This window comes from Asterias rubens, chromosome 12 (genome assembly GCF_902459465.1).
Source record: "Asterias rubens chromosome 12, eAstRub1.3, whole genome shotgun sequence".
NCBI classification, from domain to species: Eukaryota; Metazoa; Echinodermata; class Asteroidea; order Forcipulatida; family Asteriidae; genus Asterias; species Asterias rubens.
The window spans coordinates 8709234-8734801 of NC_047073.1; the positions used below are offsets into that span (position 1 = coordinate 8709234).

A 25568-nucleotide genomic window follows, 5' to 3' on the forward strand; every position below is an offset into this window, starting at 1 on the left:
CCAAATTTAAACTTTACTCTGCATATAAATTGTATTTAATTTTTTATATTGTATTAAACACTTTGTATATTATTTCAATAAATATTGTTAGTGTATTTAATTTATAGATGCAGTTTGAACAGTACGTACAATGCAATGCCATTATGTAAATAGCCACTCCTGTCTATCATTATTCAAAACGGATTCTTGACCTGATTATGCCCATAAATACGCTGCTCCGAATGCAAGATGCAAACATAAAACGTCTTCAGTTTGACTGCATAAACATTATCCATTGTACATTTCCCAAATAGAGGTGCCTTTACCATGGAAAGAAACACCTTGGTGCCCTTGCTCGTGAGTCTAACAGTATGCAATAACTCTACACTTGCATCTAGGTCCATGCCAACTATAGCTGATTTTGCCTATTGACCCAATTCATCTGACGTCACCATTAGAATAATCTTGGATGCGCCATTTTGGTGGGCAAAGTCACTGTGCGTTTTTCAGTGAAGTGTGCATTTTAGGCGACGCGGCATTTACACGTAAAGCTATTGCCCAGCAAAATGGTGAGCGTGGCACAGTCGCCGAGTGTGACATCTGGCAAGGGGTGTCAATAGGATTGGACAAAGAGTATGCTGAGCTCAACTCTCGTCCATGCCTGCGGTGCAATTAAGAGCCCAAAGTTCAAGTGCCCAATGGGCTCAATTCACATTAAAGGCAGTGGACACTATTGGTAATTGTCAAAGATTAGCCTTCACAGTCGGCGTATCTCAACATATGCATAAAATAACGAACCTGTGAAAATTTGAGCTCAATCGGTCATCGAACTTGCGAGATAATAATGAAGATAAAACAAAACCCTTGTCACACGAAGTTGTGTGCGTTAAGATGGTTTATTTCGAGACCTCAAGTTCTAAATCTGAGGTCTCGAAATCAAATTCGTGAAAAATTACTTCTTTCTCGAAAACTATGGCACTTCAGAGGGAGCCGCTTCTCACAATGTTTTATACTATCAACCTCTCCCCATTACTCATTACCAAGTAAGGTATTATGCTAATAATTATTTTGAGTAATTCCCACTAGTGTGCACTGCCTTTAGAAACATCTGGTAAAGCTTCAAATCTTATCAGTTACAAAATATACTACTTTACCATGCAAAAAAAGTATGCCAAATAAACATAATCTTTCAAAACTTAAAATATTGTCCTTTAAAATCCAGCTTATTTAGGAATTTAATCATGTCTTTATCAAAGGATTTTGTACCACAGATGAGTAACAAGGTGTCTTGCTCTGGGGTAGTCTTCAACTCCTCAGCTATCATGTCTTGATCGATGCGGCCGTAGTGAAAATTCTCTCCGTAGCCTTGGGGATGCTGTCCAGACTGGCCCTAAAGAAAACAAGGAAAAAAAACAATATTTTTATTTCCAAGACATAAAAACATCATTTTCAACCTCTAGGTCAACATTCCCTGCACCTTCCACAATCCACTCCGATGAGTGTCCAGTGTCTTTAACAGTTGTCCACCGGCCAAATGCTAGATGAAACACCTACATGTAGTACCAGTAAAAATTCTGTTCTTTTTCAACACCAAATTACTCAAAATTAATCCAGTCAGTTTCCCTTGTGGTTGATTATTACTTAATTAGGTCTCATAATTTAAACGTAGTCCCACATCTGGCAGGAAATACTGTATGTTACAGCGCCAGGAGCGTCACTGGGTGACGGACAAGTGCGCTATATAAGAAGCCACAATTGTTGGTCCGTTGTACTCACTTGACTCAAAGCGTATAAAACCGTGAAATTCCAATATGCCGTCAGCTCGTTCAAAGTTTCCCGAAGTAAAATATCTTCATACGTCCGATTAGCAAACAGCAGACGCACGAATGTCTCATCATCATCATTGGTAACAATGTGACGGATGACTTGAAGCATTGGTGCGATACCAGTACCCGCTGCAAGCATGACGATACGTCGATTCTATAGCAGAAGAAAAACGGAAACAAGAGTTATGATAAGTGGGTAAAAAAAAGTAACTATAACCAGTAAGTAGGATTCGAAACTTTGCATGGTGGAAATACGATATAGAAAGGTTTGCGGTAACACCATGTAATGACTATCTCTGAATGAGTTGGGGTGGTTCTGAAAAGAACCATTGGTTTCAACTCGACGTTTGATCAGTATGCTCTGATCGTCTTTCTCCAGAAGACGATCAGAGCATACTGATCGAAACGTTGAGTTGAAACCAACGATTATTTTCAGAACCACCCCAACTCTTTATTAGAGATAGTCATTACATGGTGTTACCGCAAACCTTTCTATATAACCAGTAAAATTGCTGGTACAACCACAAATAAATCTCTTTTGCAGGAAACAGCCCTGTGATTTCAAAATACGTATCTCATTCGCATTCAAGGGAGTATGAAACCGGGCTTAAGAACTGGCAGGTTAGCATGCCTTTTTATGTAATCACGGTTAGCAGCACTATAAAATGGAAATTACACAGGGAGCACAAAATCAGCCGTTAAGCAGCTCTATGCAATTGGGTCCTGGCTGCAACACTCTCACCAGTGTAGGTGTTAAGAAAGATTTCTTCTTACCTTGTTGGGTTGGTATGAGAAACTACCAAATGGTCCTCGCCAAGAAACTTCATCTCCTTCAGTCCATTGCTTGATGTATTGTGACATGGCACCATTTTCATAAACCTACAAGTAAAATATGTAAATAGCACGGCTCAATTTCATAAAGCTTACAAACTGGTTATTATGTTGCATGAAGGGGCGGGGCTAAAAAATGTGCCTGTTACTGAGCTTCAAATTTCTCCAACATTGTTTTTGTTTACCTTAATGAGGACAACAAAATGACCTCTTGACCCGGAAGGACTGATAGGGGTGTACTGTCTGGTGATCATCTTGCTATTCACAGAACCCCTGGAAGAAAGAAATAAAAGCTGCCAAAATGTCACCCACATCAATCCTGCTTAAATAAAAAAACAATACTCATGAGAAAAAAACTGTAGACCCATTTCATTCTGCTCCATCGTGTATTGAACAGCCCCAATTAAACATGCAAATGCAAAATGGAAACGGGTCCCAAGTATGTTTGAGTCTGCCCAAGACTTAGTCTGCTACAAATAATTACTGGATGAAACGGTTTAAAACAATTGATTTTAATATCAGGGCCCAACCTCATAAAGCTGCTAAAGCAGAAAAAAAGTGCTTTAAAGAATTTGGGTACTTTTTGTAACACAAAACACAATGTCCACAGATTCACATTAAACTTACACCGTTTGAAGATAATGATATTAGAAAGCTTCCCTGAAAATATTACTTGCTGAGGTGCTGTAGTTTTCGAGAAATGAGTAAAACAATGTCATGAAAATACGTTTTTACATGCTAAAATTATTTTCGTCTCATGATCACTGAGACGAAAAGTATTTTCATGACATTGTTTTACTCCTTTCTCAAGAACTAAAGCACCTCAGCAAGTAATGTTTTTAGGTAAGCTTTCTACTATCATTATCTTCAAACTGTGTAAGTTTAATGTAAATCTGTGGACATTGTGTTTTTTGTCCTACAAAAAGTACATACACCCTTTAAGAATATGCTAAGCAGCACTATATAAGCAAGATACCAGTCACAGATACCTGTGCGTGAAATTGATTTTAGCTGGTATCATTTTTCTGCTAAACATACTTTTGTTGTGTTTAGCTAGTTTTTCTGCTTTAAAAGCAGCTCTATGAAATCGGGCCCAATTCAGAAACTCAATACTCATTCGTACCGGAGTATCATATGTTGTCCAACGCCAAGATTTAGTCTGGAATTGCCAAGGAGATTGAATGAGTACACAGCGGAATCGTGGGACACCCTTGTGATGTTTCCCAGCTTCAATGACCTGTATTCATTGGGACTCAGTGCATCATCAACACTCAAGTTCTGAAATAAATAAAAAACAACTGATAATAAAGACCTGTTTAATATTTACTAGTTTTGTTTACAAGGGGGGGGGGACACAAAAGACTCATTTGGCGGCTACAACTGTTGCTAAGGGCGTTGTAAACGATGCCCTTTACTTTATTGCATAGAGACCAAGCGTTCCTGTGACCAATTTGGACACCAAAATTCTTGACACCCCTTCACCAAATCCTGGCTAAGACCTTGCATCAGGAAAGCCTATTTAACAAATTATTTTAAGGGTTCAGATACTTTTTGTAGGACACAAAACACAATGTCCACAGATTTATTTATTGATGGTAGAACGATTCCCTTAAAATATTACTTGCGGAGGTGCTGTTGTTTTTGAGAAATGAGTAAAACAATGTCACCAAAATAAAATTGTGTCCGGAAACCAAAATAATTTTAGACAACATATTTACCAGTAAACCCTTTAAAGCGATTATACTTGAGATGAAAAAGCAAGCAGTTTGGCTGTCATTTCTGAGTCGGTGTACCAACCTGTATGTTCCTTGCTGGTTCATGATGCTCCGACGTCCCTAACCCCACTCCATCATGGCACCTTTCACACGCCTCCCTCCACGACCCAAGTTCCTTCTCATACAAGTCAAACACGCAGGGGTTGCACCCGGTACCACAGCAGTCACTAGCAAGAGGCTCAGTAGGCTTCTTTGCGTTACATGTCTCACACTCAATGGCTAACTCGGAGTCGGACGACATATTTTCAGTTCAACATCTTCTGTCTTCCCTAGGAAAGTTTTCTATAACAACTATAACATTCAGAGTTCTGGGCATTCCATTGTCGATTATAGGGGCCTATTTTGTCTGTACTAGCAGAGCATCATGTCTGCCTTTAGCATCATTAAATAGGAATTTAAAGACACTGGACACCTGCGGTAATTATCAAAGACAAGTATTCTCACTTGGTGTATCCCAACAAAATAACAAATCTGTGACAACATAACAATTCTGTGAAAATGTGGACTTAATTGGTCATTGAAGTTGCAACAAAACAATGAAAGAAAAAGAGCACTATGATGTACAAATTTGTGTGCTTTCAAATAGCTAAAAAGGCTTCAGGCCGGAAGTCTTTCATTATTTCAGTAAAATAATTACCTCTTTCTCAAAAAATATGTTACTTCAGAAGGAGTCGTTTCTCACAATGTTTTATACTATCAACAGCTCTCCATTGCTCGTTACAGAGTAAGATTTTATGCAAACAATTTTTTGGAGTAACTAATCAAAAGTGTCCAGTGCCTTAAAAAGGAAGCAGATTGGCTTTCCTCTGATTAATTTAAAAGAGGAAATGTTGATGTCTTGGCATTTATTCCTAGTAAAAAGTCATGTCTTGTGCGGTATTATTTTATGATGATCAGGAAGGTGGCACAGCTTTACTGGAGGCGGGATCATGTCTCCTCACGGGGACGGCCTTTGGGCGGCTTTTCTCGTGGGCCACACCTAGCATTAAACAGGTCCACCATGACATCTCTGGTTCCTTCACGACTCGCTTCTCCGGCTCACTTCCATCTTCTCGCTTTCTTTTCCTGGAATCTACAGGGAGGGGTAGGCGGAGGGGTGTGAAGGCAAATAAGCATTACTGAATCAAATTATTGTAGATAATGTCTGTACATTCAATATCAATTACTTATTGTGGTTTTGAATGATGGATAAACCTAGGTTTAACCTACTCCTGTAACTTTGAGGTTCGTTCCGCTAGTTCGTGTTGAGACGATAGCGGAACATACCTCATAGTTTTAGGAGTAGGATAAACTATGCCAGCAATGATTATGGAGAATGCATCTTTCTAAAGTTCTAGTTACGCTATTTACACACATAAATGTATATGTAGGACAAAATTTCTGTCGTGATTACGCAGAGCTGTAGTCAAGTCGCCTGTGTTGAGTCGAATTTCCGAGTCACTCGGGTCATAGTATAGAGCAAGGTTGAGTAGGACGAGTCTCAAGTCAAGAGTCACTTGTTTAAATCACAGAAAAGTTAGAATACCTAAACCAGTTCACTTTGACACCGACAGGATCTCAATTGATTGCAAACTAAATGTTAAAATATATAAGAATTGAAATTGACAAAATAAAACACTAGTAGGTGCGTTCAATTAGCTTGCTCGATTAGCCATCCCGTGATACTTCTTACTTGTGTCTGCCCCATCCAGTGTCAGCCACCATCTGGCTCAAGAGTGGAAATCTTTTTGCTATTTCGTAAATACAAATAAAAAATAGGCCTAAAACTAGTTGATCATCAGATCAGATCCTCCCTAGAGTAGATGCAATCCTGCCACCCCTACTCCCTAAGACCCTAGCTAGCACTGCAGCCTAGGGGGAATGTAGGGACTACGTACATGTGTGATGTACACAACACATGTCTGTATATAAATAAACCCTATTTTCACCAAAGGTCGACTTGTCTTTAAATGCAGTTATACGTAGCGTTATATTTGTTCTACCCGCAAGTTGTTTCAATCATCCAAGTCCAAGACAATCAATCAAATTTACTTCTAGTTTTAAAAACAAACTTGACAACTACATCTTATTCTTAGATTAAACAGTCATTTTAAAAAAAAATGCACTTCTCTGTCTTACCTTCCATTATTTAAGAAAATGTTTTGTCCATTTCCGTAGACAGAATTGTTGTTGACATTTTGACAAAACGCAGTGTGTAAGGATATATAGACAGGCTCCTAGTCAATCTAGCAATAGAGTTTGTCCCGATCACTCAGTCAGTGTGTGAGAAAGGCGAGTTTTTGCAAATAAAACTCAATTGACTGGTGACGACTCTACTATTTCTCAGCTGCTGGGAGCGCGCGTGCGCGTACCGTACACATGTTCTTTTGATATGATTTAGATCGTCTGCTCGATTTTGTTGACGGTCCGTCCCCTGCTGCTGCAGAAAAATGACAGAAATGTCTTCTTCCGAGTCTGCAATGGGTCAACATCTTACAGAATATGAGAACCAGATGTTTCTGGAAATTTTTGGTGAAGATGGTTTATTGCTTTTGGCGAGGTAAAGTATTTTCCCATTCAGTTTTGTTTATTTTTAGTTTGTCAAAAAATGTTCACGAACTTTACTTTAGTTTTTGAGTTTGACTGATGAGTCAATTTGTCATACTTTTGACCACAAGAGGGCGTGTCAACAACAAACTTTTTTATCATCAATGACAATGACAATAGTTACAGTTTTATTGTTTTATTTCTGTATATGCACAAAACGGATAATTTTCCGTATGGCGCCACCACTTTTTACAAAAAGGGATCTTATTGAGGTAAATCAGATACTACATTATTTCATATCAAATGATAAAGTGGTGGCGCCATACCCGGCATACAGAAACTTTTCCCACAAAACGATGGGAAAAAAATCTGGTTCCAATTGTTTTGCATTGTTTTTCAAAACTCATCATCACATTCACATGGCCAAAAAACATGAAAATACATAGTTGCGATAACGTAACCCTCCTGCCGACAGCGGAGCCAACCCTCCTGCCGACGGCTGGAGCTCCGCCGTCGGCAGGAGGGATAACGTAACCCTCCTGCCGACGGCGGAGCCGACGTAACCCTCCTGCCGACGGCTGGAGCTCCGCCGTCGGCAGGAGGGTTACATTATCGCAACAGCAAATTGAGAGCACAGTGTCATTAATTTTCTTCCTCCATGCACTGACCATGAGATGAGTGTATCTTGTTAGAATCTTCTAGTAGTAGAAATCTTGGGTCGTTAGGACCCATCACATCAAATTATAGTAAAATAAGAATAGAGGGACATTTGCTGCAGACGTATGGTTGGAAGGTAGTTAAATAAAAGCAAGAGGCTCTACTTTTGAAAATATATATAAAAATTAGAGATTTTGTATCTCAAAAAAGTGGCAACGGCAACAAAGCACTGAACTGATGTGACTGATAGACAGTACTTTGTCAATTGACAAAATAGGGAAACCGCCAACATAGGATTAGATAGCTCAGTTGGTAGAGCGTCGGCACGTTAATCCGGAGGTCGTTGGTTCGAATCCCACTGTAGTCAGTTCTTTGTTCAACCCCAAAAATCATTTAAAACATTTTGTGAAAGAGTTTACATTTAATAACAAAAGTGATGTTTTTCCATCACAATTTATCAATAACAATCAAGTTTTTTGTCCTGATAAATGTTTTAAGGGTTATGTTAGACCTGTTTTGGACTACTGTGTTCCTTTTGTTCAATGGTAATCTTACTTAACTAAAGAGCAGGTGAACAAATTGGAACGTGTTCAAAAAAGGGTGTGTCGGATAATCTTTTGTATGAACTATTCTACTTACAGGGATGCTCTAAGTGTGTGCAAACTTGAAACCCTTGAAAATCGTCGAGACAAACTGTGTAGCGATTTTGCTCTTTCAATTGAATCCCATCACATGTGTAGAAATTGGCTACCTCCCCAAAGAAACAGTTCGCTACAAACAAAGTGCAGATCCTCAAATCGTCAGTCTTTTAAATGCCTTTTAATGTAATTAAGTGTAGTGTGTATACATAGTGAATGTGCCTACTGGGTTTCTACCAATGTATTTTTGACAATGTACAGTAATAATATCTTGTTTAATATCCTTTTCTTTGTTAATTTCTATTTGATGTAATTTTTTAACATGATGTTGACATATGTGCAAATCAGTTTTTATCTGCGAGACATGTTTTAATGAACCATTTTTGAATTGAATTGAATTATTTAAAGAAGTTTTTGCTTTGTTTTGTTGTACAGAGGTTTAGGTATTGATCGAATCGCCTTACAGCTTCTAAATCTGTACTGTGATCCTGGCAACCTGGTTCTTGTATTGAACGCAACTGTATCGGAAGAGGTTAGAACAAAAGAATGCTTCATTGTGTATTTTTTGGCAATGTTCTTAGCTATTACATCATTGCTTTTAAAAATGAAAACACTGTGTTGTGATAAGATATAACCGGAATCAAGCTCTCCGGTGTTTTGTTCAGCAGAGTGTGATTTCAAATCCACGTCGTGACACTTGTGTCCTTTTAAGCAAGACACTTTCAACACCATATTACAAAATGTCCAGCGAGCAACGTGCCCTTTGCTTTGCTTCACAGTTAACAGTGTTATGAAAGAGAAACTTTATCACCAGAAAATGTCAGCTTTATATTTAAAGGCTTTATGAAATTTGTCACTTCTTCTTGGCCCTGATAAGCTAAAAGTTAAGAAAAATGTATGAAAGATGTTCTTAAAATATTTAGTAAGTGTATCAATCGAAACTGGGGTAGTACTTATTTACACTTTGTCTAAAGTTGAACTGTAACCTTTGACCCAAACAGGAATACTACATTGAAGAGCTAGAAAAGAGAGGTGTGTCACCGATGCCCAAGATCATCAACAATGAGTACAGTACTCATGAAAGGTAAACAAAGAAATAAGTTGTAGTCATTTGAATTATCGTATCACAAGTTCTCCTGTATATATGCTTCTCTTAATATTCATGTATGACGTCATAATTCTTACCCAAAATCAGGCTATAGGTGCCTGTCCGCCAACACTTGCAGTGGATGTGCCTATAGCCTCGTTTTGGGTTAGAATTGTGACGTACTCGTGCGTAAATATTAAGAGAGGCGTAATATTGTGTGTTTTTCTGTCATATAGTAAATTTGTAAGTGTTTTTGTTTGTCTTAAGAAATTCAATCTAAAATTCACAAGATTCATGAGAGATTAGAAGTTTACATTTGCCTTAACAAACACTGACTCTGCTTCTTCGTCCTATTCTTCAAATCAGGAAAGACATTTACCTTCAGGGCGGAGTGCTGTTTGTTACCTCCAGGATCCTTGTTGTTGACATGTTGACAGATCGGTTGCCCATAGATCTGGTCTCTGGGGTTCTAGTGTTCAAGGCACACAAGTAAGTTATTCATAAGCTAATGTTAAAATACAGAGATTTAAAAAATCATGAGAGATTTTGCAAAATGAATGGTCTGTCATATTGATGCAATCTTGCATTACAGCTTTTGAGTGCATTCTGGTCCTAATAGACCTTATGCACATGACGTCATTTCAGTAGGGCGCCCTCACCTAGAGGTCAAAAGGAGGTTGTTCATTGGCCAATCCTGTGCGCCGCGCGTACAAATCTGTGCGTTTCGATTGTTTCGTCACCGTTTTTCTACTAGGATGGCCACTGGATGACGTCAATGCATAAGGTCTATGCACATTTTTCTTAGGCTATTGTCACTAACTTTATGACCAGTGAGCTTTCAGATTGAAACTAATATTATATCTTGATGGGTTTTGGGGTTTTTTTTGGTGCAAAATATGATCATGAATATTTGCTGATTCTTAATCCTTAGAAAAAAAATTAGGGAAATTGGCTTATAAGTGTCTTGAAATGTTTGCTTTTAGAAAACGGCGTTGTAATAAATTGGAAGACAATTTTCTTAGAAAGTGGTCCTTATCTATGAACAAAAAAACTATTTAAAATACAGATATTTTCTAGCCATTTTTTTGACCAGGATTTGATACATATATTTTGTTTCAGGATCATAGAGTTGTGCCAGGAAGTGTTTATTCTCCATTTGTATCGTCAGAAAATATTGTTATAAATTGGAAGACAGTTTTCTAAGAAAGTGGTCTTTATCTATGAGCAAAAGACTATTTAAAATACAAATATTTTCAAGCCATCTGTGACTTGGACTATTACTCTGTTTCAGGATCATAGAGTCGTGCCAGGAAGCGTTTATTCTCCGTTTGTATCGTCAGAAGAACAAGACTGGATTCATCAAAGCCCTGTCTGATCAACCACAAGCCTTCGCATCTGGGTTATGTCAACTAGAGAGGGTCCTAAGGAATCTCTTCGTCCGGAAACTGTTCTTGTGGCCAAGGTAAATTTATCAACTACCTATATAAGGATTGCACATGGCGTCATTGACTGACAGTGGATAAGTGTCTGTGCTACGCACTACTCTCAGCCAATGATAGCCCGTCACTCCTGCACCTTTCATCATCAGGCAGTAAATCAAGTGGTCTATTTGCTGACAAGCCAAAAAAGGTCCATGGTATTGAGTTAAAGGCAGTGGACACTATTGGTAATTACTCAGAATAATTATTAGCATAAAACCTAACTTGGTAATGAGTAATGGGGAGAGGTTGATAGTATAAAACACTGTGAGAAACAGCTCCCTCTGAAGTGACGTAGTTTTTGAGAAAGAAGTAATTTTCCACGATGTTGATTTTGAGACCTCAAGTTTAGAATTTGAGGTCTCGGCATCAAGCATCTGAAAGCCCACAACTTCGTGTGACAAGGGTGTTTTTTCTTTCATTATTATCTCGCAACTTTGATGAGAGGTCTCGGCATCAAGCATCTGAAAGCCCACAACTTCGTGTGACAAGGGTGTTTTTTTCTTTCATTATTATCTCGCAACTTTGATGAGAGGTCTCGGCATCAAGCATCTGAAAGCCCACAACTTCGTGTGACAAGGGTGTTCTTTTCTTTCATTATTATTTCGCAACTTCGACGACGGATTGAGCTCAAATTTTCACATATTTGTTATTTTATGCATATTTTGAGATACACCAAGTGAGAAGACTTGTCTTTGACGATAACCAATAGTGTCCAGTGTCTTTGAGAACCAACCGGGTGATGTACAAACATTTAAAAGGTTCATCAAAACCATTTCATAACAGCCCTATCCCATATCTTAATGAATGGTTAAATGACATGCTTAAAGATTGATATACTTTTATCTTGTGTTGATAAAATAATGTTTTTATATTTGATATCATGCAAAAAATAGTTAATGGCCTGACGTTTCGACCCTAGCAGAGTCTTTCTCGAAGGCTATGATATTTGATATCATAATAGCCCTATTTTGTATCTAACTGGATTGCTATATATAACTCAACTCAGATGGCAGCAAATTGTGTATTTATGTATTTGCATGTATATTTTTGTATAACTTCTGGTATTGTTTTTCATGTAGATTTCATGCTTCTGTCACAGATTCCATGGATAAGCACAAGGTATGTTTATTTCCAATGAGGTCTTATCCAAAGTGATGGATTCAGCTATATGGCTACGACTGTTGCTAAGTGTGTTGTTAAAGACATCCTATGCTTCAACGCATGATGATGCAGAAATCTAGCCATAGCCGTAGCTGTAGCCACTTATTCAGTCATGGCATTACTGAAAGAAAAACTACAGTTACAAAGATCATGTTTAGTAAATTGAAGCTGTCAAAACAGTCTGCACTTTTTTGGAAAAAAAACTACCAAACTGAGCAGAGCATACCGATCGAAACATCGAGTTGAAACCTACGTTCTTTTCAGAACCAACCCAACTCAATTACAGATAATGGTTTTACTGTAAACCTTCCTATACCATATTTCCACCGTGCAAAGATTCAAATCCTACTTAAACTGATTGTTGGATGGTTTTATTTGTTCTGTCCACATAAGCCAGATGTTGTTGAGATTCAACTGAAGTTAAGTCCCTCGATGCTCGCTATCCAGACGGCCATATTGGACATCATTGCCGCTTGCATAAAAGAAATCCAAAGATGTAACCCATCGGTAAGAAAATGTCTTCTCTCTATGAAATTCTTCTATCTTGTTTTAGTGCAGGGGTTTTGAGTTCTCATAGAGCAAGTTTGTGTGCCCACGTTTAGTCGACTACACTTAGTCAATATATTATTATCATTAAGACTTGATTTTTGGGTTGATAAGTAAATGATTTTTCTCATTGTAGTTAGACAGCACTGAGGTGACAGTGGAGTCGGCCATTGGTCGTAAGTCCCTGGAGCAAGCCATCCGACGACAACTACAACCACTCTGGCATCAGCTGGTAAGAAATACCCATCTCCAATATTAATGTATTCATTCAAATAACTGCACCTTTTTTCAGTTTTGTAAAGATGTCTAAAAAGTTGGTGGAATTATTTGTATATCAAGTAATAAACCAAATAAGGAAACTGACAGGGTAAGTTTTAAAATAAATTTGGGTTGAACAAGACAAAATTTACAAGCGAAGGACTTGATCCTGCAACCTCCGGATTTATGTGCCAGCCATAGAGTTATTTATAAGAACTAGAGGGCGCACTGGCCTATATATGCGACCCAGCATGCGCGCAGGCGGCCATTTTCTAAGTTGACAAAACAGGCATTGCACAGCGTGTGTTTGTGCGGCCATTTTGTAAGTTGACAAAACAGCATCGCGTCAACGTTCAATAAGCACAAATTCCAACGTGTACTTCATATTCAACGCGCATGCGGAATGGCGCGCGTGTCTCCTTGCGGTCCCGTCGCTGTTGTGCAAGAAGCATCACCAGTGCGCCCTCTAGTTCTTATACATGTATAACTCTATGGTCAGATGGTGTCAGCACTCTACCAACAGCTACATATATCTAGCCGTATGTTGGCAGTCTGCATATAGGGCTAGATTAATGTAGCTTAGTAGGTAGAGTGCTGGCATTTTTCATTCATAGATTGTAGGCTCAAGTCCCCCACAAGTCAATTTGTCTTTGTTCAACCTGAAACATTAATAATAAAGCCATGTCATGAACCAGCCATCTTGCCTTTTCTTCCATTCAAACCGATGTAACGAAACTGAGGCAAGAAGGATAAATAGTCTGGCCCCTGTGAGTATAAAAATATACAGTATTTGTTATTGCTGCATCATACAGGGAACATTGCAAAGACAGTAGCATGAAGGTCATGGTCTCTGTTTTCCCTAACCGGTAGCTTCAAGACACTCTTTGCTCGATATTTTCAAATGTGAGGATTTCAATTTAAAGTGTTTTTCTCTTACTCTGTTTCAAGACCTCTACCACCAAGCAACTTGTGGCTGATCTGAAGCTGCTGCAAATGCTGCTGTAGTAAGTCACAACTGTTTTATCTTTTATGAATGAAAGTGTTGTTCAACAACAACAAATATTTCCGTAATAACGTTTAGAATTACAAGCCTTGCAGTTAAACCAAGAAACACAAAGACTGTTGAATGGTGAATTCAAACATGCATTTCACTATGGAACCCTTGCATATGATGTCACACTTTCAAAAAGTGACATCCCTGAGGCCAAAAGGAGGCTGATCAATGGACGCTTCTTTAAGCGTTAAAATATGTGCGTGGTGACCTCGGCATACCTTGTAGCGTTTTGCGTTATGCAAGGATCAGGTCCCAATTTCATAAAGTTGCTTAAGCACAAAATTTTGCTTAAGCGAAATCAGATTACCGGCCAAGACTCCACTCAATTGTTGTGCTAAGTAAACAACAGCTAAATACCAGTCACAAGCAATGTATTTATGGCATGAAATTTTGGCCAGTAACCATGGTAACATGTGTAAAATAAGCGAGCTATTTTCGTGCTGTAGCACTTTTTTTGCTTAAGCAGCTTTATGAAATTGGCCCCTGGTATATTGTATTCTATAGATTCATAACACAACGCAAAATGCACCTCTGAACAATGCACATCTACCATTTCCATCATTTTGTAAAAATCGTTGGGCGTGATTTTGACTCCCAAAATGGCAGACAGGAAATACGCCTGTGAGTGAGTGTCATAGTCAAAGCATGAGAAATAAAGTTCATAGTTTATTTTTTTTCTTCCCCTACAGCTATCTGACCCAGTATGACAGTGTCACATTTTACAATTTTCTAAAATCCTTACGGTGAGTGAACATTTAACAAAATTATTTTTTTACTGCGAACCCCAACTAATGAGTCGTCTATTTCAGTTTAATAAAAAAGAAACTGTTTTGAATTTGTGTTGATTAATTTTCATTTTATTTTTTATCTCTCCCTCTCTCTTTAGAACAAATGAAAAAATGGTTACAAATAATTCTGGCTGGCTGTTCATGGATTCAGCTGAAGCGATGTTTGTGGTAAGTTACATGTACTTATAATTCAAAATAAATTAAACTGTGTGACACTTTTTTTCTGAGCAATACAATTGCTTCTCTCCACAGGGGGTCAATGGGTATCTGCGAGGGCATAGATGGTTCTTGTAGTTGATTTAGCATAGTAGCGCATGCAGCACATGCTGTATACTCCCTGGGAAGCTGAGATGGGTTAAGGAATGAATGGCCCAGTGACCATGGGTAACAATATTGGAAGCACTTTGAGACGCCCTTCGGGTGTCAAAAGCGCTATATAAAAACTGGTTATTAATATTATTATTATTCATTAACCGCTCAACTGTCTTTATCCAATGCCCTCTTCTCCCCTGTAACACTGATGTAAAAAAAATTGTTTATCAAGAAATTGATCAATTAATTCCTAGCATGCCAAGGATCGGGTGTATGGAGCTTCGAAAAAGACGAAAGGGAAGAAAGGTGAAGGGTCAGATGTCAAGGGGTCAAGCTCTAATGTCAGTGACAAAGGTCAGTAAATGCATCTTTTGGTTTTCTTGAAGTCATATAATTCATTCCTAGTGATGGTATAAATATCGCATAAAAGCATTGAAGAATGATTTCAGTTGTTAAAACAATATTGTTCTTGATGTATACAAAACATGCACAAAATTTTGACAGATCTTTCATCCAGAAACTCTCAGAAATATTAATTGGTTAATTATTTGAAATAATTTCACTTTTTGAATAAAGTGGTTTTATTGCCAAACTGATATAACTCCTTTAACAGTTAATTTCTATTTACTGAATGCTTTTTTTTTTGTATTTGATGTATGCTTTCACCTACTTATTTTGAGTTCCTATATTCTTAACTTTGAAGAAACTTTGTAAATTTGAATGTTTTTTGTTGTCAACCTTTTGGTTGTTTTTGATTCAAATGAATATACCATAAATAAAAATAAAATAATTTACTTAAAAAAAAAAATTATTTTTTGTATCATCTTATTTTGTAGTTATTTTCCTCATTACTAGCTTTTTTCTAACTGTTTTTCCTTAAATGTTCGTTCTTGTGCATTTGTAACTTTGGTTTATTCTGTTTCGGTCGAATAAATAATAATAATAATTAATGACAATAATGTATTTTCTTTTGGCCAGATCTGAGTCTCGAAGAGAACCCAAAGTGGAAAGTACTAACGGAAATTATGGAGGAAATTAAGCGAGAGACCTCCAAAACACGTAAGCAACATTCACAGCCACTGAGGAAATTGTTGTAATGTTGTTATTGATTACATATTCAACAGCACAATTAGCACCAATAAGAGGATGAACAGTAGCGATAAGAAAAATTCAGTTTTAGATGTGGGAGGAAAACCCCAATGGGTACGGACTGAAAACCCAATCCACATATGAGCTCCAGTCTGAGGTGGGATTCGAACTGGGGTCCACTGAGGTGAAAGGCAAGAAAAGAAACCACTGAGCCGACCTAATGTTGGTCGACTCGCTTGTAAAAGTTACCAAGAGTATATGGAAAAGTATGTAATGTTGAATTGACTCTGAGAAAATTCTGTATTTTGTTTCTATTCTCAGAAACTGATTGTCATGGGAACAGAGTATTAATCTGTGCCAGTGACGACCGCACGTGTGCTCAGCTGAAGGAATACCTCCAAGATGGCGGCCGCAACCTTCTACAGAGACTCTTCGCAAAGACGCTTGGGAACCAGTCTGGAGAGAATACGGGTGAAGCGGCAATACAAATGGTAGTTAGTCTTTCTCATTACCCCTGAACATCCAAAATCTTCCAACGTTATTAATAACAATGGAGGATGTTTGTACTTTGCCAGGTTTTACTGGCGCCAAAATGATCAATTCACTTAGAAAGTAAGATTTTATGAGGTGAAGCAACCAGGGGCTGATTTCATAGAGATGCTTAACGGTAAGCAAATTTTTCCGCTTGCTGTAGCAGAAAAATTTGCTTCAGCACAATTGTGTATTTTATGGGTTTAGTAAGAAAAGTAGGTAATCAGCTTTGTAAATGTCAGTCCCTTTTTTTTACTAAGTGCTGGAATGTTAGCACGCCTATCCCTGTGCCTGTGGTCATCAGTACTACTTTGAGATGGAAATCACACAGTAAGCACATAATCAGCCTTTAGGGAGCTCTATGATGTTGGGCCCTATCCTCCAACTCATCAATACTTTCGGGAGGGCACTTGCGGCCCACAGGCAAGGTTCCCGCCGGGGCCCACAGCTTTTTACTGCCAGGGCCCAATTTCATGAAGCTGTTTAGCAGAACATTCTGCTTGGTAAAATCCTTTGCTAAGCAAGAAATGCTTGGGCTGCCCGTCATAACAATGGTAAATGTACGGTATTTTGACTGGTAACCTATTTTCGCTAAGCAAGAGTTTCCTGTGCATACAGGCTTTATGAAATTGGGCCCAGATCAGAATAGAAATACATGTACCAGAGCGAACCTTGTCTTCTCTTGAGTTTATTGGTTGGTGAGATAAATTTAAAACACTTCACATATTTTAATGGATTTTTTTTCTTTGTCTTTTAATAGCCAAACAGAATGGCCAACAAACCAGCCAGCCGTGGAAGAAGAAAGGCGCAGAGATCAAAAGCCAATGATGAGAAGAGCAAGAAGGATGAGCCTCTAACTCTTACCCAGATGGTCCGAGGGAGCAAGGGAGATCATAAGCATGGGGTAAACCTTGACGAATGTCCTACATCTTTGCTGTTGTAGCTCTCACAAGTGTCCTTGAGCAAGATGCTTTACTATAATTGCTTCTCTTCCCCCTTTGGGGGTAAATTGGTACCTGTGTAGAGTTTATGCTATTGTTAAATGCGCTATATAAGAACTACTTATTTGCATCGGGGGAAAAGAATATTAATTTTGGTTTTATTCATATACACTGATGTGTGTTAGCACTGTATACTCAGCACTTTCCCGAGCTCTGTGAAAAAAATCACAGGCATAATACTAGGGTGGGATTCGAACCCACAACCCACAATTTAGAGCATTGTCTTACAACTTGGGTAATATAATTTTTACTATTACTATCTCTTCCAGGGAGAAGCCAGTGATTCTGATGATGCAGCTGAAGAAGTAGGAGGAGGAGGGGGTGATACAGATGAGGATGTGGATGATAAGATGCTGTCTGTGTCTTCACCAGAGGCTTACTATGGTATCACCTCTGCACCTCTCACTGTTATCCACCCACTGCATGGCTGCAAGTAAGCGAACAAGAACATTTGTATTATTTCCATTATTTGTTTCTTAAAAACATTTCAACTTGGCAGCCAAAGCATTCTGGCATAAATGGTTGTAGTTAGTACCATAGCATCTTGTTCACTTTATTGCTATATAATTAAGTTTGTCAAGAGTAGCTGCTATATTTTCCTTCGAATGAGACGTTAAGCCATTGGTGTATTGTGTAACGCATGTAAAAGAACCCAGTGCATTAATATCGAAAAGAGAAGGGGTTTGCCCCAGTGTTCCTAGTTTGATTGGCAGCATATTGCGCCACAGCACCCTGTAAACCATTATCTGGTGCTATGTAAAAGGAGTAGGTCTCATAATTCTAACGTAGTCCCACATACCTTGCAGGAAAACACTGAATGTTAAAGCACCTTGAGCGTCATTAATTTAGTTATTTTTGTATTTTATTCTGAATGCTGTCAGCACCCTAGATAAAGCGGCATATATAACTTTTTGTATTACATTTACTGGTTGTCTGCAGAGATCCGTACAGCTTGAGCAAGACACTGCATGAAGTCAAACCCCTCTATGTCATTCTATACGATGCTGAGATTCAGTTTGTTAGGCAGCTGGAGGTAAGACATCATTATCTCTTGACTTCCAGTTTAAAGATGCTATGTCAGATTTTTTGCCCCAAACAATAAAACATAGATTTTTTTTGAGTGAATGGTATCTCAAAGAGTATCACCCGCTCTAACGAAAAAAAAGTTTAACTTTTACTTCTATTGGTCAGGAACCATGACAAAAATTAACACATAAGAATTGGTCACGTGATATATTGTCCGGATCCCGACAAAAACTGATTTTTAGCACTTTATTTCACTGCTACTAATAGTTGGCAGACTTTTTCGAGCAATGGCTCAAATGGAAGCTTGTAATTTTCTCGACCCCCATCAAAATACCTATTGAATTTTAAATCAAATTTTTTGGGTCGAATCGACCAAAAATCTGACATAGCATCTTTAAAGGGTTTTGGTACTGTATAATTTTCAGCTTCCTTAGTCATCAAGTTTTTGAGAAAAAAAGTGAAAATCACAGAGCACAATTTTTCAGAGGAGAGTCGCATACATGTAGATTCGTTGTACATATTTGTTTATTCACTGAGATCCAAAAAATGGTTGTGAAACTGTTTTACTCGTTTCTCAAAAACTACAGCACCTAAGGAAGTAATATTTTGAGGGAAGCGCTCTACCATCGTTATCTGAAAACTGTGAATGTTTAATGCAAATCTGGCAGTAAATGTTTCGATAGATTTTCCAAAATGTTGCACTTTTTAACAAAAAAGGAATAACAGTGCGATGACTCTGTCTTAAACATTTGTTTAAAACCTTCGGCTGTGTCTTTTGTCGCACGGCCTCGACCCTGTCGGTTTTAAACAAAGGTTCAAGACCTCGCACTACTCTTTTATTCCCTTAAATTGTTTTGTTTTAAATTGATGTTTTCTTAACAGGTGTTCAAGGCATGCAGACCAGGGCTTCCTCTCAGAGTGTATTTCCTCATCTACTCAGGGTCCACTGAGGAGCAACGATACTTGACTACACTCCGCAAGGAGAAACAAGCATTTGAGCATATTATCAAGGAGAAAGCTGTAAGTTATTGGATGAGCATTTTCCTTGATGAGACGTCTTCAATTTAAAATTTATTTTATCAGTATTTGTGCTGTTTTATGCTGTGTATACATGATCCTATACATGTACTTTATTGTAATTGTTTTCTTCTTCTCTTTTTAACTGGTATGTATTTTAAATTGTGAACGTGGTTATATCAGCTACTCTTTTGTAGCTGCCTACTTTGTGTTTTTAATATGAATAAAATAAACGAGAATAATAATAATAATTATTATTATTATTGTCAAACCACCCACGCCGTACCAACCCCCCGACATCTGACCTCAATGCCACCCTCAAATTTAAATCTGCTCTTGTAATAGTAATACCTGATGACGCCTCACTCAGACTAGCAAGAGGGGAAAGATCTTCCTCTCCTCTTCCTCTGCAAGGAAAACTTGCAACTATTTCAAACAGTGCTCCAGAGTCGCGCTAAAACAAATTCTTAATTAAGTAGAGCCTACATGAAAAGTTTGACGTCTGAAACATAGTGACTGGACGCGCTAGAAGTCGAAAAGATTGACTGTTGCAGTCGTTCAGAACGACTTTAGTGGAGCATCTTGTCATGTGCCGAGCCAATGTCAATGTTATGTTCGATTCGCCTTTCGATACTAAAACTTATTTGGGTTGACCTAGAGTCGCTCTTTATCTATTTGGTTCGGCGCGACTCTGGTGCGCCTGTCTGAAACAGGTGTTACATCCTCGTCACATTAATAATTTCCTAAGTTCATTTTGATGGTCATGTTTTCTACAATGGTTCTCTACACTGTATACAGACAATGGTTTTACCTGAAGAGATTGAAGGTCGCGGAGAGATCACACCCCAGCTGAGTAGAGACCAGCAATCTGCGTCTAGCTCCCAGCAGAGCAGTAGAGCAGGAGGGCGCAGCACAAAGACACTTGCGCAACAAAAGGTGCAATTTCTGTTTTTTTTTTTTTTTTTTAAGATTTACACCATTAAAGATCACACTCTGGATTTGGATGAAAGTTCTTTTGTTTACCCAAAAGCATTTGATTGACCTGATATTATTTCTAAAGAGTAAAGCCTGGTTCATACGTCCTGCGAATGCAAATGTGAAGCGAATTTGACGTGAATTTGACGTCACAACCCACCTTTCGCAGCGATATTCGCAAGTGAGTTGCCCAGAGTTGAACTGCTGCAACTTTTTCGTTGCGAATTTGTGATGTCAACATTCGTATCGCATATGAACTGGGCTGTAGAGTTTCTAACTGTCGTAAACTCATAAGCTATTTCATGCTGGTGGATCTCTTAAGCCTGGTTCATACTTCCTGCCAATGCGAAGCGAATTTTGACATCGCATGGCTGTTTTTGCAAAGAAGTCAACGGACACGAATTATTCCTTGCGAATTTGTGGCATCAAAATTCGTTTCGCATTCGCAGGAAGTATGAACTGGACTGAGAAAATATCTTGTTTTTTACATTCTTATCCAATAATATTTTTAAAATATTATTTTTTTACAGATAATTGTAGACATGCGTGAATTCAGAAGTGAACTGCCATCTTTAATTCATAAACGAGGCATAGATATAGAGCCAGTAACAATCGAGGTACGTGAAAGCACAGTTTAATGAGAGAAATAATCTTTGTATTGTTAAGATTAAATTAATAAAAGCATGAAGATAAAACTATATAGAGTGGCACAGATTGCAGAGGATCACTTTTAAACCAAAGATGAATGTATGTTATCATTACTGTTACTCTTGTTTTTGTGTACATATTATAATGTAAGCTTTTATTGTATAAGACAGGTCGGGGACTACATCCTAACGCCCGAAATCTGCGTAGAGAGAAAAAGCATCAGTGATCTGATAGGATCGCTGGCATCAGGGAGGTTGTTCAATCAAGCCATGTCTATGACTCGCTACTACAAGAATCCAGTACTACTCATCGAGTTTGACCCCAAGAAGTCCTTCTCATTGCAAGTAAGTCTTTCAAATGGTCGCTCGTCTTGCTGAAAAATATCACTAAGAGTAGGGTCTACTTAGAGGAATTAGAAATTGTGCCCCTGACCTAAGCAGCTAACAGGCCAGTTCAAAGCCAGGCATGTTGTTTCAGACAGATTGTGGTTACATAGCCTGAAAAGTCTTCTATATCAATCAATCAATCAATCAATCAATCAAAATAGTTTATATAGCGCCGGTATCCGTAAGACTGTTCAAAGGGGATTTGAGAAAGAATCTAAAGACAGCAACAAAAGAAACTCGGCTGTTGTAAAAGCACCTATAAAGTTAAAATTGTTACTCATATTCTAAAAACGAAAACACCATGAGACGGACAATTTCATTACGGTGATTTTGACACCTTGGTTGTTCAATCGGTCGAGTATTGTTGTTGCGGTGGGTGCTTACAGGCGAAAAGTGCCCATTTCCATTGTTGCAGTAACTCCTATTGACAAGAACAGCTTTTCAAAATTCCTGCTATTAGCTTCACGCTGAATCAGAGGAGAGATCAATCAAGCACGACAACAATACTGGACCGATCGTAACAAACAAGGTGTCAAAATCCCCGCAACAAAATTTTCCGTCTCCTTTTCATTTTTAGAATATCAATAGAGTAACAATTTTAAAAATTAGGTGCTTTTACAACAGCCTAGTTAGTTTTTTTGCTCTCTTTATGAGAAAAAATAGCTTACAGTTTAGACTCTGTCTATAGGTAGGTTAGCCCTTGTACTCAATGAAATGCTCCTACTGTTGTTCTACTTTTTTTTCCAAACAGCTGGCCTGCAAAGTATCGACTTCAAGGAACGATTAATGAAAGTATCAATTTGGACTTTTCCTCAATAGATTTTCGTTTTCTATTTTTCAGTCAAAGAGTACCGCCTCCAGTGAGATCACCTTCAATGACCTGTCATCAAAGATTGCTCTCCTCACAATGCACTTTCCAAAGCTGCGTATTCTATGGTGTCCCAGCCCTCATGCTACGGCTCAACTCTTTGAAGAATTGAAGGTAACATTAATGCCATAAATGATTTTAATGTACTTGGATTTTATAATTTACAAGTTGAACATACTGAGATTATCAATTCACTTCTTTAATTTTTTTTATAAATTCATGTCATTCTAAGTGCACTTATTTTGGCTTTTCAATGTTGTTTCGTATTTCAATGTTGGTTCTTGATTTAGGGCCATATTTCATAAAGCTGTTTACTGTTGAAAAATCTTGCATACATGAGCCAGAAAACTTGACAGTGGGTGTGTAAATCACCATATGGAAAACTTCCGGACATTTGCTCACGGAAGTCCATCACGCGGGGCTTAACATGTGAAACACATGGCAAAATACGGCCCTCCCTGCGAACTTCCCCCTGCTGGCGAAAAGTGTTTGCTGTGTACCAAACCAGATCGCTCAGTATTTGAAAGTATAAAACATCCCCTTTCAGTACGATATTTTGTCTTAATTTATTGCAACTCGAGAACATAGGGCCGTTTTGGATTGGTCAACTCAGTTTTACCGGGGTTTGCTCACTAAATTGAACAGCACCGCCTTTCCATTCATCTAAAGGCCCGGTCACACAGGCCCCGATAACGAGAACAAGAACCATAAAAATGCACGCTCGCGATTGGTTGAACTGCTCCACGCAGAATACGCCCACGCTCATTCAACCAATCGAGGGTGTGCATTTTGATCATTATCGTTTTCGTTCTCGTTATCGGGGCCTGTGTGACCGGGCCTTTACAATAGATTCCTGGCATAATTTCATGGCTCTGCTCACTGTAACCAAGAATTGGCGCTTAAAGGCAGTGGACACTTTTTGTAATTACTCAAAATAATTATTAGCATAAAAACTTATTGGTAACGAGCTAGGCGTAACTGTTGATAGTATAAAACACTGTGAGAAACGGCTCCCTCTGAAGTAACATAGTTTTTGAGAAAGAAGTAATTTTCCACTTATTTGATTTCAAGACTTCAGATTTAAAATTTGAGAGTCCATAATCAAGCATCTGAAAGCACACAACCTCAGGTGACAAGGATGTTTTTTCTTTCATTATTATCTCACAACTTCGACGGGCAATTGGGCTTAAATTTTCACAGGTTTGTTATTTTATAAAAATGTTAAGATACTTTAATTGAGAAGACTGGTCTTTGACAATTACCAATAGTGTGCACTACCTTTAAATATGCACTTCCACTCCGGTTTGAAGGTATTGCATAGTAACAACCCTGCCAATGGTAGTACATTTTATCAAAGATGGCGGTCAATGACATCATGTGCAGATAATTTTTACTTCAGTATTTTGTTGATGTTGATCGTTTTATCTGTGTATCTTTTTCAAAAGGTCGGACGTGAGCAGCCAGACGCCGCAGCAGCTGCAACGATAACGGCGAGCGAAGAGGCACAACAAGCCAAATACAACCACGGACCCTACGACATGCTGCTCAAGATGCCAGGGGTGAACGTCACCAACTGCAGGTGAGTCTGCAACCAATCAAACCCATAGTCTTCACTGTTTGCTGAAACAATCTTAAATCCTTCAAAATCCATCTTTAGGTTTTGCCTGGTAATGAGGGAGTTGTACACAAGCTTGTAACTTTCTCAGCTGATTTTCTCTTTATATTACTATAGAAAACTTACAACACTTTACAATGTTAAGTTTGTTTGGCCATTTCCTCTTTTCGTAATTATTTAGCTAAATTTCTGTGTTCTGCAAAAACCACATGACCTGAAAAAAAAACCCAGTCAGTTAGGGCAGGCCTGGAGGGCGAAGCCATTTACACTTTTGCAAAGGGCACTTCCATTGAAAAGGTTTTGGGGAGACTATTGAAGAGGCAAATCCCCTTTCAAAGAAAAACAAATCTTATGCCTTAATTTCTTTCCAGGCGCCTTCTCAAGTCCGTCAGAGATTTCACAGAGCTCAGTATCCTCACCCAAGAGCAGCTTGCCAAGATCTTGGAGCACTCGGGAAACGCTACCCTGCTCTGGTCATTCCTCCACTCTAAGGGAACGGTTGACCAGGACCCCAAAGCATCAAATCAGGCGGGAAAAATCCAGAAAGGCGGGAGGAGACCGTTTTATGGGAGGAAGAAGGGAGGGAAGAGGTGATGCCTTGTAGGTTTGTACCTTTCATCTCTTGACACCCTCTCTGCATCGTCAGTAAGGCAGTGTCCTGATTAGCCTGAATATCTGACGCCACACTTGAGTAATGCCAGGTGGTGCTGTAGGTTGTACCTGTAGTATACCTTGATAGGCTCGTGAATAACAGGTCTGGAATTTTATCTTCGAGAGGGCAAGGCCATTTTCATTTTGAAATTTCCATAACTTTTTCGAAAGTTTTGCCTTTCCAGCTGTTTATGCTGTAAAAAGAACATGCAGAATGTTGCAATGAGCAGAATATGGCCCTTTTTGACACCACGGCTGTGGCTCCAGATTTGACTCAGGCTAGCTTGGCCCCGCAGTTGTTTTGACAATTGCGCATGCTTTGTGAACGTGCTCAGGGCTTTAGATGAGAAAACGGAGCCGGAAGCCGAATCCAAAGCCGAAGCCGTGGATTCGAAAAGGGTCTATGATAGATGAGGTGTATTCCATTCTGTATTTGAATAGAGGTCAAGCCAGATGGGAATTTGCCAGAGCTGCAAACTCTCTGCAGAAATTTCTTTAGAAACAAACAAATCTCTGTCCATGTTCTGTTGAACAAATTTGAAAATCTCCATGATTATGGAAAATTTTTCCCTCCCAATTATGTTGAATGTAATTCTAAACATCTCCCTGATTGTTGTACAAAATCTCCCTGATTGTTGTACAAAATCTCCCTGATAGCAAGATGTAAATTTTGGCAGCTCTAGTATGCATAAAATGGTCCACCAAATATATATTAAGCCAGAATTGTTTTGTTAAAATACATGGCAATTTTAGACACGACCACAGAGTGTTATCTTTAAGATTTACACTTGTGTTTACTCTGTTTCTTTACTTTTGTTACAATACATCTGATTATTAATGTA

At 38.5% G+C, this 25568-nt stretch overlaps 2 protein-coding genes and 1 long non-coding RNA gene across 3 annotated transcripts; 1 reads left to right on the forward strand and 2 right to left on the reverse strand.

Moving 5' to 3' along the window:
• Positions 1-1006: 1006 nt before the first annotated feature.
• Positions 1007-4879, reverse strand: LOC117297767 (NADH-cytochrome b5 reductase-like). The gene is made up of 6 exons (XM_033780916.1): positions 4434-4879; positions 3760-3914; positions 2822-2909; positions 2580-2684; positions 1756-1959; positions 1007-1369 (listed from the first exon to the last, which is right to left on the reverse strand). The coding sequence occupies exons 1-6, from the start codon at positions 4650-4652 to the stop codon at positions 1169-1171; spliced, it is 972 nt and encodes a 323-aa protein (XP_033636807.1). The 5' UTR covers positions 4653-4879; the 3' UTR covers positions 1007-1168.
• Positions 4880-5298: 419 nt separating this feature from the next.
• On the reverse strand, positions 5299-6610 carry LOC117298068. Its single transcript, XR_004519942.1, has 2 exons — positions 6530-6610; positions 5299-5483 (listed from the first exon to the last, which is right to left on the reverse strand). It is a non-coding gene; the product is annotated as an uncharacterized LOC117298068 (long non-coding RNA).
• Positions 6611-6805: 195 nt separating this feature from the next.
• Positions 6806-24982, forward strand: LOC117297788 (DNA repair endonuclease XPF-like). The gene is made up of 24 exons (XM_033780935.1): positions 6806-6950; positions 8668-8764; positions 9234-9316; positions 9686-9808; positions 10611-10781; positions 11880-11919; positions 12355-12468; positions 12644-12739; positions 13714-13769; positions 14509-14562; positions 14706-14775; positions 15174-15273; positions 15898-15978; positions 16330-16499; positions 17300-17443; positions 17810-17973; positions 18480-18573; positions 19449-19586; positions 20382-20519; positions 21089-21175; positions 21377-21550; positions 22434-22574; positions 23906-24039; positions 24447-24982. Exons 1-24 carry the CDS (start codon positions 6841-6843, stop codon positions 24667-24669), a joined length of 2802 nt encoding a protein of 933 aa, XP_033636826.1. The 5' UTR covers positions 6806-6840; the 3' UTR covers positions 24670-24982.
• The last annotated feature ends 586 nt before the right edge of the window (positions 24983-25568 follow it).